This window comes from Crotalus tigris, unplaced genomic scaffold (assembly GCF_016545835.1).
Source record: "Crotalus tigris isolate CLP2741 ecotype Arizona unplaced genomic scaffold, ASM1654583v1 scf7180000020321.186885, whole genome shotgun sequence".
Classification (NCBI taxonomy): domain Eukaryota; kingdom Metazoa; phylum Chordata; class Lepidosauria; order Squamata; family Viperidae; genus Crotalus; species Crotalus tigris.
Window position 1 is genome coordinate 145,361 of NW_024097962.1, and position 13,275 is coordinate 158,635.

The 13,275-nt window shown below is 44.4% G+C and overlaps 2 protein-coding genes across 2 annotated transcripts; both read right to left on the reverse strand.

Moving 5' to 3' along the window:
* Positions 1 to 574: 574 nt before the first annotated feature.
* On the reverse strand, positions 575 to 5,406 carry LOC120318612 (zinc finger protein OZF-like). The gene is made up of 2 exons (XM_039366432.1): positions 5,350 to 5,406; positions 575 to 2,671 (listed from the first exon to the last, which is right to left on the reverse strand). The coding sequence occupies exon 2, from the start codon at positions 2,579 to 2,581 to the stop codon at positions 1,265 to 1,267; it is 1,317 nt and encodes a 438-aa protein (XP_039222366.1). The 5' UTR covers positions 2,582 to 2,671; positions 5,350 to 5,406; the 3' UTR covers positions 575 to 1,264.
* A 3,838-nt stretch (positions 5,407 to 9,244) lies between these two features.
* On the reverse strand, positions 9,245 to 10,661 carry LOC120318607 (zinc finger protein OZF-like). The gene is made up of 2 exons (XM_039366423.1): positions 10,212 to 10,661; positions 9,245 to 10,141 (listed from the first exon to the last, which is right to left on the reverse strand). Exons 1-2 carry the CDS (start codon positions 10,659 to 10,661, stop codon positions 9,245 to 9,247), a joined length of 1,347 nt encoding a protein of 448 aa, XP_039222357.1.
* Positions 10,662 to 13,275: the final 2,614 nt, after the last annotated feature.

Below are 13,275 nucleotides of genomic sequence, written 5' to 3' on the forward strand. Positions count from 1 at the left end.
AAATTATAATTTCCATACAGTTCTCACAGAAACAAAACTTCCATGAAACCTTAAAAGTTTGATTTTACAATCCTAAAAGAGAATTTCCTGTCCCAGTTCAGAGTGGCAACCTCTTGGGGTCTCTTCCACTGTGAATATGAGAGAACTAAGGGGGCAAAAGACACCCTGAGAATTAAGTGCCATCTGAACAATACTTTCCCACTCTGGATGACAGCCTTTTTTTTTAAATAAGAGGCAGGACAAGGAATCTTTTTCTCACTTTACCACAATTATGAACTGCTTTGTGTGTTATGGTTCCAGCTAATGAAACACTTCAAAGAACTTCCAGGCATTTATTTTCCTAAAAGTCAGTGATTGTTACAAAATGTCGGCACATGCATAACGGAGGGATGCTAGGATCTAAGTTCGCTTCCTCTGAGCAGTTAAATTATCAGCATGTTCCTTTCCTAAATTAGCCATCATATATCACATTATCCAATTAGTGTGAAGGTCAAAGGTTTTCTTCCTCTTTCTTTCCCCGGGCTTTACCCCCACCCCCCTTCTGCTCTGTATTAACCCCATAATTACCAGACAATTCTGCATATTGTCAAAAGCAAGAATATACAATATTTGCAGCGTTGACATTGTGTGTGTGGTTTTTTTTAAAAGATTTCAGGAAAAATGTTAAGATTTCTAGGCTTTCTCTCTGTGGGGACTCACAAATGTATGAAAATTGTCTCATTTCAAGGATTTTCCACACACCAAGCTCTGATGTGGTTTGTCACCCGGAAAGAGTGTCCAGTAGTCCGAGCACCTGGAGGGTTTTCTCTTCAGGGTGTTTTTACCTGCAGACCCAGGTAGACATTCCAGAAAAATATTTCCTACCCACGAAGCCCACAATTTCTTTTACTTGTGGATCCTTTGGGACCTCCAGAGGTCCCAGTGAAATCAGTATTTTGCAATATTCCAAGCATTTATACAATGACCCCCTTTGGTGAATGTTTCAGGATTTATCAAGGTTTCCTTACAAGGTTTACTCGACTTATAAAATCACTTAACAGTTCACAAAAAATACAAAAAACATTTTCCCCATGCCAAAGAATTGTAGGATTCCCCTTCTGTAACTTCGTGAAGTTCCTGATGAATGGTAACGTGCGACTTTTGAAAAAAATGTTTCCCACTTTGTTCACAACTGAGGAGATTTATCTCTGTTGTAGAGTTTCTGAGGCATTTTTAGCTGTCATTGACAACGAAAAGTTTTCTCACCCTCTGCACACTTGTAAGGTCATGCTGTATGATTTCGGGTGTGCCTGTGAAACGCTGCAGGTTGGGCAAAACATTTCCCACAGTCTGAACACTTATACGGTTTCTCTCCAGTATGGATTCGTTGATGTATTACAAGAGTACTTTTTTGAGAAAAACATTTACCGCACTCCGAGCATTTATGGGGTTTCTCTCCTGTATGGATTCGGCTGTGATTTCTGAGGAGAGATGACTGAGCAAATGCTTTCCCACAGTCTAAACATTTGAAATTTTTTTCCCCTGTGTGAATCTTAACATGATTTCTAAGGCTTGATGCGGAACGATAAAATTTTCCACATTCGTTGCATTCATATGGCTTCTCGCCTGTGTGGGTTTTATGATGACTCCAAAGGTCTCCATTTTGAGCAAAAGATTTCCCACATATTACACATCTGTACGGCTTCACTCCTGTGTGGAGCCTCTGATGCCTTCCAAGGTTGTGTTTTTCAGAAAAGCATTTCCCACACTCCACGCATTTGTACGGCTTCTCCCCTGTGTGGATCCTCTCATGACTCTGAACCTCTCTTTGAGTAAGAAAACCTTTCCCACACTCCCCACATTTATAGGGTTTCTCTCCTTTGTGACTCTTCTGGTGTCTATGAAGGTCAGAAGAATTTACAAATCGTCTCTCACATTCTGGGCATTCATAGGGTCTCTCTCCAGTGTGAAGTCTCTGATGTTGCAACAGGTTTGATTTCCAGGTAAAACATTTCCCACATTCGAGGCACTTTTCGTTTTTTTCACCTCTATGTGTTTTCTCATGACTCTGAAGAGCTGAACTCTGGATGAAACATTTTCCACACTCAAAGCATTTGTAAGGTTTGATTCCTGCATGAATCTGCTCATGGATCCAAAGATGTGCGTTCTGAGAAAAGCTCTTCCCACATTGCCAACAGCTGTAAGGTTTCTCCCCTGTGTGAATTCTCTCGTGATTCCTGAGATTGGCTTTTTTAAGGAAAAATTTCCCACATTCAAGACACTGATAAGGTTTCTCTCCAGTGTGGATTTTCTGATGTTTAAGAAGTTCTGACTTTTGATCAAAACATAAGTTACATTCCTCACATTTATAGGGTGTTAGTCTGAGGGGGCTTCTGAGATCTTTGGCGTCTGTTCCAGAGAAGGATTTCTCACCCTCCAAACTTTGACTGGATCTACTTCCCACATGGACCTTTCTGTGGGTCAAAAGGAGGGACCAGCGAGCAAAGGATTTCCCACATTCTGAGCATTCATGGGTTCTTTGGCGGTTTTTCGGAGTGCTGCTTGTGTCTGACGGGGGATCCGAGAGTTTCCCGCCCTCCATGAGTTCTGGCGGCTGCTGCCTTTTGCTAGGTTTCTACTGCTTGTTGATAGTTGATTTGCAGGCAAATCTTTGGTCACAATCTCTTACCTGCTGTTAGAACAAAAAAGAAATAAAGAATAATATTTCCTTTTGAGAATGGTAGAGAATCACAACATCTGGCACTTGGGAGGGACCACGAAGGTCTTCCAGTCCAACCCTGGCCAAGTCCTCAGAACAGCCTTGACAAAATCTCCAGTGATGGAGCGCCCACATCTCTAGGAGACAAACTTTTCTGTTGTGGCGTAATTAAGCGATAGGTGATTTGTCAAGTGGAGGGAGGCCCAAGCAAGAACTGCAGAGGTGCCTTAAGAAGGTGGGGGAGACCCTGGTGTCAATGCTGCAAATACTGTATATTCTTGCTTTGACAATATGCAAAACTGTTTGGCAGTTATTGGGTTAATACTTAGCTTAGACTGGGCGGGGGGGGGGGGGGGAAGCCCGGGAAAGAATTGGATAATGTGACCTGTGACTGCATGAGAAGGGGTTGAGCAAGGAAAGCTTGATGCCAGCGACAGGAAGTTCAGATTCTGGCATCAATTAGTCTATCATGGTGACCGGCAAACTGTAGCTCTTGCAAATAAAGATTTTAGGAAACATTCCTGAAAGTTCTTTGAAGTGCTTCATTAGTCGGAACATGTGACACCTGGAGGTCCAGCACTGGCCATGCATGATTTAAGAGCGCTACAGGGGGGTGGAAAGCTGCAGCCACCCCCAGAAGCCTCAGCCACCCCAGGTGGGCCCTGCAATGCGGCAAAAATTCCAGGGTGGTGCCTTAAGTGGAGGCTGGGGGACCTTCAGCTGTTTCAGCCATCTGCCACTGACACCCAGGCCCAGGGACGCCACTGCCACTGAGAAAATGCCGCCTTATTCCCCAGACCGGTGGCCATTGCAGCCTTGCACCATTCTCCAAGGCGCGTGTTTCACATACCATTTCTAAGGAACGTGGGCCAAAGCATCTCTAAGCTTCGCCACAACCCCCTCAAGTCAAAGGTGGCCTGTGAGTGCAGAATTACACTAACTGAGCAAAGTGGTCCTGTGATATCTAAACAAGCAAGATTCCCTTTGCTAAACCAGCAAGATTCCAATCTGAGTTGTAAGGCACCCATTTCTTATCTGCCTTTCTTGCTTTTTCTGAATTTTACACTTATGACTTCCATCCCAACGTGACTAATTCCTCCTGGCTTCCTCATGACACATTTGCTGATCTTGCATGGGAGAAAGACAGAAAGAAAGAAAGAAAGAAAGAAAGAAAGAAAGAAAGAAAGAAAGAAAGAGAAAGAAAGAAAGACAAAAAGGAGGAAGGAAGAGAAAGAAAGAAAGAAAAAAGACAAAAAGGAGGAAGGAAGAGAAAGAAAGGAAAGAAAGAAAAAAAGGAGGAAGGAAGGAAGAGAGAAAGAAAGAAAGACAAAAAGGAGGAAGGAAGGAAGGAAGGAAGGAAGGAAGGAAGGAAGGAAGGAAGGAAGGAAGGAAGGAAGGAAGGAAGGGAAAGAATGGAAAGAAAAAGAAAGAAAGAAAGAAAGAAAGAAAGAAAGAAAGAAAGAAAGAAAAGACAAAAAGGAAAGAAAGAAAGGAAGGAAAAAAGAAAGAAAGAAAGAAAGAAGAGAAAGAAAGGAAAGAAATAAACAAAGAAAGAGAAAAAGAAAGACAAAAAGAAGGAAGGAAGAGAAAGAATGGAAAGAAAGAAAGAAAAAAAGACAAAAAGGAGGAAGGAAGAGAAAGAAAGAAAGAAAGAAAAAGAAAGAAAGAAAGAAAGACGAAAAGGAGGGAGGAAGGAAGGAAGAGAAAGAAAGAAAGAAAGAAAGACGAAAAGGAGGAAGGAAGAAAGAGAAAGAATGGAAAGAAAAAGAAAGAAAGAAAGAAAGAAAGAAAAGACAAAAAGGAGGAAGAGAAAGAAAGAAAGAAAGAAAGAAAGAAAGAAAGAAAGAAAGAAAGAAAGAAAGAAAGAAAGAAAGAAAGAAAGAAAGAAAGAAAGAAAGAAAGAAAGAAGGGGGGAGGAAGGAAGGAAGGGTATTGAGAGAGCTGGGTTCAAATCTATCTTCAGATATAGAAACTCCAGATGACTGGCGCTGGACCCAGCCTATCTACCTTGCAGATTTATACTTGGGGGGAGGCGAATAAAATAAGCATTAAGAAAAAAAGTAAGATATTATAGGAAGGGATGGTTTTGGTTGAGCGGACTGCTGTTTTTACGCTTGCCCCCTCCCCAGTCACCTAGAACTCATCAGGAGCAGGATGGGTTAAAAAAACAAACAAACATTAAAGCTTCAACAGCTAAAATAAACAGGCGGTCAGAAAACTAAAAGCGGTTTTGGACCCTTTTGAAAGAAAATCAATCGATAAAGCGGATCTACACCTAGTAAGACATCGAGCGCCCCCCCTGGAAGTTTTAAGCCTGCAAAAGGGGAGGGGGGCGGATAGGCAGCACTCAAACTGAAAACGAGAAAGCTGTGGAAAAAGGGGACTGTGAAAGGGGAAGACCACGGACCCTCTTGCTTGCTCTGCGAAGACGCCCCGCCCCACCTTGTCTTTGCTTGGGATAACTCAGACCTTTTTTTGGGTGGGTGGGGGCTTCCCAGTTCTCTTCCTTCCTCCCTGCTTCTCTGCAGCTCCGCTTTGCCCAAATGCCCAAGACGGGGGGGGGGGGAGAGACCCACCAGCGGATGTCCCTTCGCTAAATGAGGACCCCCAAGGGCTAGAACCCCCCCCCCGCATCCCCCACCAGCACACACCAGAAATGTCCGGAGGGAGAGCAGGATGGATCTCAAGCCCCTTCTGCCAACGCCGATGCCAGCATCCGTCCCCGGGAGCATTCAGACGAGACCGGGCATGGGAGGAGCATTTGGTGCTCCCTTCTTCCCCCCCCGCCCCTTTTTTTCTCGCCCCCCCAGTCCCCAACTTCCACCCACATTTTCTTCCTCTCTAGGAATCCATCGCTTTTATTTAACCCTTTCGAAGACCGGAGCAAGAAGAAACTTCATGAAACAGGGAGGGAAAAGGCGCGGGGGAGGGGGCAAGGGAGATTCGCACTACGTCGGTAATCCGTACAGGTGATCTAAGGCCGGATTGATGCACCTGGGCGGGGTTGGTGCGAAGCTGTAACCCAGGGGTCTTCAAACTTGGCAACTTTAAGACTTGTGAACTTCAGCTCCCAGAATTCCTCAGCCAGCCAGGGCTGGCTGAGGAATTCTGGGAGTTGAAGTCCACAAGTCTTAAAGTTGTCAAGTTTGAAGACCCCTGCTGTAATCAGATTTGGGGGTTTAATGCATCAGGTTAGTCTAGGGCAGTGTTTCTCAACCTTGGCATCTTAAAGATATGTGAACCTCAACTCCCAGAATACCCCAGCCAGCATGGGGTATTCTGGGAGATGAAGTTCAGGTATCTTAAAGTTGCCAAGGTTGAGAAACACTGGCCTATAGCCCTAAGCCAGGGGTGGGCAAGCTTGGCTCTTTTATGACTCGTGGACTTCAATTCCCAGAATTCCTGAGCCAGCCATGCTGAGGGGAAAGGGAGAGGTTTCCAAGCTGAGCCATGCTGGCTCAGGAATTCTGGGAGTTGAAGTCCACGAGTCATAAAAGAGCCAAGGTTGCCCACCCCTGCCCTAGGCCTATCCTATACCATCCCAGGAAAAAGGGAAATTCACAAGGCTGGTTGAATACCTCCATTAACATCTACACAGAGATATTATACTTCAGCCTCTAAGGACTTCACCACTATTCCAAAGAAACTGGTTCGAAAGTGTACCCCAAACATGTGAAACTGGGGTGTGTTGTAGTACTAGGCCATCTGGAGAGCAGAAATGGGGAAAGTTGAGAGGCATCAAGTCCTCTTCCTATCCTGCTTCTTTAAGTCCAACTTTCTATTCTATTCTATTCTATTCTATTCTATTCTATTCTATTCTATTCTATTCCATTCCATTCCATCCCATCCCATCTCATCCCATTGCATTCATAGAACATCATAGGGAAGATGATCCTGGCTTACACAATTCTGATTACTGTAAGTAGAGACCCATCTACTTAAATACGTTTTCAAAGGCCTTTATGGCTATTCTACCCAGTGCTGGACTGGGGCTTATTTCTTGATTACAACTTCCTTTACTGTGGATGGTTGATGCTAAAAAGCAGAAGCTGTTCACTACTTCGATATCTTCATTGCTAGTTCGAAAGGGGTTTGTTCTACCTTTTGTTCTTAGTCGGTGTTCTTTGTATTTAATTCTAGACCCCGCTTGTTTTATATGCCTGTTTGTTTTCTTGAAAGAATAAGCCTTTGGCAATCGAAGCTATCATTGTCATCGAAAGTAGATAAAAATAAATGCAGATTTGTAGGGAAAAAAAGTAATGATTGGATGGTTTTTCCTCAGTGTGTATTGTTTGATGAGAAGCAAGGTATTAGCTCACAACTGAAGCTGTTCCCACAGGTCCAAAAACTGGCTTGGTCTCTCTCCCTTGTGGTACATATGATGGTAAATGACATGTTCTTTTACTGAAGCTCTTTCGGTGCTAATAGCACTGAATGGGTTTCTCTCCAGTGTGGAGTTTCCAATGAATTTCAAGATTCAATTTATAGCTAATTAATTAATCTCACAAAAATGCATTAAATGTATATGATATGAAGCAGTATTTCTATTGAAAATAGGGTAATTGTTTCAGATGGATAGAAATAGGCAAGAAAAATATTACATATAGTACATGAATAATAATGAAAGTCCACAAGTCTTAAAAGTTGCCAAGTTTGAAGACCCCTGCTGTAACCAGATTTGGGGGTTTAATGCATCAGGTTAGTCTAGGGCAGTGTTTCTCAACCTTGGCATCTTAAAGATATGTGAACCTCAACTCCCAGAATACCCCAGCCAGTATGGGGTATTCTGGGAGATGAAGTTCAGGTATCTTAAAGTTGCCAAGGTTGAGAAACATTGGCCTATAACCCTAGGCCAGGGGTAGGTAACCTTGGCTCTTTTATGACTCGTGGACTTCAACTCCCAGAATTCCTGAGCCAGCCATGCTGAGGGGAAAGGGAGAGGTTTCCAAGCTGAGCCATGCTGGCTCAGGAATTCTGGGAGTTGAATTCCACGAGTCATAAAGCGGCCTAGGCCTAGGCCAGAGATAGGTAACCTTGGCTCTTTTAGTAAAGAACAAGAATTGCTTAAAATGAATTTATAGATAAAACATCTGTACAGATTTTTAACCTTAATTGCACAGTTACCTGAGATTTGGGATTGCATGATAGGCAATCTGGTATCAATTTACAATTCACATTAAGCTGAATATTACATAATTCAAAGTTACACTTCTCACAACGGGCGATGTATATGTAAACTAACTTGTGCATCAACTAATCCCAAGTGTGCGATTTATCAGTCTCTTTAATTACAATAAGGTACATTTCATTCGGTACCTGATCCCAATTAAATAGAATTGTTAAATTGTCCTGCAGCAAGTTGTCCCATGGTTGAGTTGTCCTGCGATGAGTTGGCCATGATGAGTTGACCACAGTGAGTTAGCTGTAGCAAGCTGTCCCGTTCTGGCCCGCAATATTTGCTGAAGTTGTTGATCCATCTTGTTTTAATTCTCTTTTGTGGAGGCTTTGTATCAAATGGGATCTACTCTGACTGCCTTGATCCATCTGCCATCAGTTTTTCTTGTGGTATGGCCAGTCCATTTCCATTTCAATTCTTTTGATGGCATTGTTTATTTTTGTATGTTCTCTCATCTACGTGTAAGTCTTTCTATCTTGTCTCGTGATGCTGAGCATGTTATTTTTCCATGGCTCTTTGCGCCCCTTGTAGCTTTTGTATCGATTGTGAAGCTACTGTCCATATTTTGCTGGCGTATGTTAGAACAGGTAGCACACACTGAGAGAAAATTTTTCAGTCATAGAGTAGGTTGTTCTTGAAAATTATGCTTAAATTTAAGGTTATATGACTAGGACAGTGATGGCGAACCTTTTAGAGACCAAGTGACCAAACTGCAACCCCAAACCCACTTATGCATCGTCGGGTGCCGGGTGGGTGTGGCCCATTAGGTGGGTGTGGCCCATTGGGTGGGCGTGGGTGGGACTAAAAAGTTCAATCAATCAATTCCAATTTTGCAAGATCTTTTTTTTTCCGTGAGAAGTTGAAATTGACTGATTGATTGAACCTTTTTTTTTTTGTACACGGAGGCCTAAAGCGAAAAGGTTTTATAAAACCCAGCTGAAGGCCTAGGACTGGGGCGACGGTGCGTGTGCCCACAGAGAGGGTTCTGAGTGCCGCCTCTGGCACCCGTGCCATAGGTTCGCCACCACTGGACTAGGAAAAATGGTAATGTGTAACTTTTGAAAAAAAAAAGTTTCCCAAGTTCACAACTTATCTCTGCTATGGCTTTTCTAATGCATTTTTAGCTGTGATGTACAATGAAAATTTTCTCACCCTCTACACCAGTGGCTCTCAACCTGTGGGTCGGGACCCCATTTGGGGTCGAACAACCATTTCACGGGGGTCGCCAAACAAGGCTGTCCGCCATTTTTTCCGCCCTTTTCTTTGGCCACGCCCCTGGCACCCGGTGATGTATAAGTGGTTGGGGGTCACCACAACATGAGGAACTGTATTATGGGGTCGCGGCATTAGAAAGGTTGAGAACCACTGCTCTACACACTTGTAAGGCCACACTTGTGATTTTGGGTGTGCCTGTGAAATGCTGAATGGTGGGCAAAACATTTCCCACAGTCCGAACATTTATATGGTTTCTCTCCGGTGTGGATTCGCTGATGTATTACAAGAGTACCTTTTTGAGAAAAACATTTATCGCACTCCGAGCATTTATGGGGCTTCTCTCCTGTATGGATTCGATTGTGATTTCTAAGGGAACATGAATGAGGAAATGTTCTTCCACAGTCTAAACATTTGAATTTTTTTTCCCCTATGTGAATTGTCAAATGATTTCTAAGGGTTGATGCGGTACTATAAAATCTTCCACATTCGTTGCATTGATATGGCTTCTCCCCCGTGTGGATTTTAAGATGTGTCCAAAGGTTTCCCTTTTCAGCAAAAAAATTTCCACATTCTACGCATCTGTACGGCTTCTCCCCTGTGTGGATTTTCTGATGTGTCCAAAGGTCTCCCTTTTGAGCAAAACATTTTCCACATTCTAGGCATCTGTATGGCTTCTCCCCTGTGTGGAGCCTCTGATGCTTTACAAGGTTGTTTTTTTCAGAAAAGCACATCCCACACTCCACACATTTGAATGGCTTCTCCCCTGTGTGGATTCTCTCGTGAGCCTGAATCTCTGTTTGAGTAACAAAACTTTTCCCACACTCCCCACACTGATAGGGTTTCTCCCCTTTGTGCCTCTTCTGGTGTCTCCGAAGTTCAGAAGAATTTACAAATCGTCTCTCACATTCTGGGCATTCATAGGGTTTCTCTCCAGTGTGAAGTCTCTGATGTTGCAACAGGTTTGATTTCAAGATAAAACATTTCCCACATTCGAGGCACTTTTCGTTTTTTTCACCTCTATGTGTCTTCACATGACTTCGAAGAGATGAACTCTGGGAGAAACATTTTCCACACTCAAAGCATTTGTAAGGTTTGATTCCTGAATGAATCTTCTCATGGTACCAAAGACCTGCGCTCTGAGAAAACAAAACTTTTCCCACATTCCCAGCACTTGTAAGGTCTCTCCCCTTTGTGAATCACCTCGTGCTTTTTGAGATGGGCTTTTTCACGGAAAAAATTCCCACATTCTAGACACTGATAGGGTTTCTCTCCAGTGTGGATTTTCTGATGTGTAAGAAGGTTTGACTTTCGACCAAAGCATAAGTCACATTCCTCACATTTATAGGGTGTTAGTCTGAGGGGGCTTCTGGGATCTTTGCCGTCTTTTTCGGAGAAGGATTTCTCACTCTCCAAATCTTGAGTGGAGCCACTTCCCACATGGGCCTTCCTGTGGGTCAAAAGGAGGCACCAGCGAGGAAAGCATTTCCCACACTCTGAGCATTCATGGGTTCTTTTGTGGTTTTTCGTACTACTGCTTGTGTTTGGGGAATCCAAGAGTTTCCCATGCTCCATGCTTTCTGGTGGCTGCTGCCTTCTGCTAAGTTTCTACTGACTGTTGATAGTTGACTTGCAGGTAAATCTTTGGTCACAATCTTTTGCCCACTGTTAGAATGAAAAAGAAGTGGAGAATAATATTTCCTTTTGAGAAAGGTAGAGAATCACAAAATCTGAGACTTGGGAGGGACCATGAAAGTCTTCCAGTCCAACTCCCTATTCAGGACCTCAGCACTCCTTCAACAAAGACCAGTGAGGTCCCATAGATTGGGCCTCCTTCAGATCCCGTCGGCCAGACAATGTCGGCTGGCGGGCCCTCGGGGAAGGGCCTTTTCTGTGGTGGCTCCGACCTGGTGGAATCAACTTCCCCCCGAGGTTCGAACTACTCCCACCCTGCCGGCCTTTAAGAAAGCCGTTAAAACTCTCCTGTTCCGGCAGGCCTGGGGCTGATGTCCCCGGGGGGGGGGGATATGTTCGGACACGCTGTATGATTGTATTATTTTATTGTTAGATGATTGTTTTAATTTTGTACGCCACCCTGAGTCCTTTGGGATTGGGCGGCATATAAATAAAATTAAATAAATAAAATAAATAAATAAACAAAATCTCCAGTAATGGGGCCCCTACATCTCTAGGAAGCAAACTCTTCTGTTGTGGTGGTGTTTAAGTGCTTTTGTGGGTTGTTAAATGGAGGGAGACCCAGGCAAAAACTGCAGGAGTGTCTGAAGAGGGTGGGGGTGACCCTGGAGGTCCAGCAGAGGGCACACATTAATTAGAAAAGCTGCAATGACGTGGAAAACTGCAGCGCGGCCCCAGAATGGGGCAGAAATGCTAGGGTGGTGCCTTAAGTGGAGGCCGGGGAACCTTCAGCCATTTCAGCCAGCTGCCACTGACCCCAGGCCTGGACTTCAGTCCAGTGTCACCGCTGCCATTGAGAAATGAGGCCGTAATCCCTAGACCAGAAGCCTTTGCAGTCTTGCGCCATTCTCCAGTCTGCATGTTCCATACCGTTCCCAAGCAAAGTTCCCCAAAGCATCTCAAAGCTTCTCCAGGACTCCCACAAGACAAACATGGCCTACGCTGGGACTTTGATGGCCTCCCTTGCCCCCCCCCAGACAAACCTGTCAAGATATTAAAATTTAATAATGGGCATAATGGGGTGTGTGTAAAGAGTCAGAACACTCAGTTACAGTTGATTGATTGAAGAGGGTTGGTCACTGCATGAGGTAAGCTAAGCTGTGATTGGCTGCCGTGAGTGAAAAGGGGGAGGGTCCTTGTTTCCTGACATTTTTGCCCTGTGTGCCCTCTGTGATTTACCTCATGATGTTCCTGCTGTGTTGATTCATTTGATGTGCACCTGTTTGCCTCTCTTATTTACTCTAAATATATTTATTTATTAAAAACACCCCACAAGTCCCTTTCATTGTCTCTGACTCCATTTGGACACCAGCTGTACAACTCCCTGAAAAAACCTGTGCTTCTTACCTGGGACTCTGTCCACTTAATGACCAGTCAGATCATTTAACAACCACAACAGTGAATGCAGAATTACACTAATTGAGCAAAGCGGTCACGTGATATACCACAAAATGACCACTTTGCTAAACATGGGAGGTGCCAATCCCAATTGTACTCATTAGTTGAGGACTATCTATATGAAACCCCAAAAATTAAAGCACCGTATAAGCCAGTGGTTCTCAACCTGTGGGTCACGACCCCATTTGGGGTCTAATGACCATTTCACAGGGGTTGCCAAACAATGCAGTCCGCCATTTTTTTCCCCTTTTCCTTAGCTGGGCTACTCCCTTTTATTCTATTGGCTTTTGAAAGCCAATAGAATAGACTCTCTTGAATAGAGTCTAATTCTATTGGCTTTCAAAAGCCAATAGGAATTGTCCAGGCTGTCTCTGCCCTGCTGAGCCCGCCAAAAGTCCCATTGTCTGCATCGAAGGCGAGCTGTCTGGAAGTTTCCACCCCACCCTGCTGAGCAACTACTAAAAATGTAAGTAAAAGAGGGCCAGGGGTGGGAGGTGGGAGGCCGGTGGGCACAGGGAGGGTTGCTGGCGCGCATGGGGTCCGGCAGGTGCCTTACTTCCCTTGGGCTGGGCCAGCTGGTGGCCCAGCCGGTGGTCGGCCTGCTCCGTCTCTGCCGCTTGCCAGCTACGCCTCGGCAGGCGCAGAGGGCGGCACCACGCATGCGCGGGGCTCCCGGCCAGGGAAAGTCCTCGACTTACAACCGGTTAGGTAGTCCTCGACTTACGACTGGTTTAGTCCTCGACTTACGACCGGTTGAGTAGTCCTCGACTTACAACCGGTTGGGGGTCGCAGCATTAAAAAGGTTGAGAACCACTGGTATAAGCAAACAAAGAGGAAAGAGAATTCAGGCTAGGATAAGCAACCCATTTCTTATCCCCTTTTCTTGCTTTTTCTGAGCTTCCTCATGACACATTTCCTGTCACTGCATGGAGAAAGAAAGAAGAAAAGGAAAAAGGACAAGTATAGAAAGTGGAAAGAGGGACACATAACTAATTCAGAATATCAGCAAATAGCCCGAGCCTCCAAAGATGAAGTGAAGAAAGCCAAGGCTCAAAATGAACTAAGGCTTGCAACCAAAGACAAAAATAACAAAAAA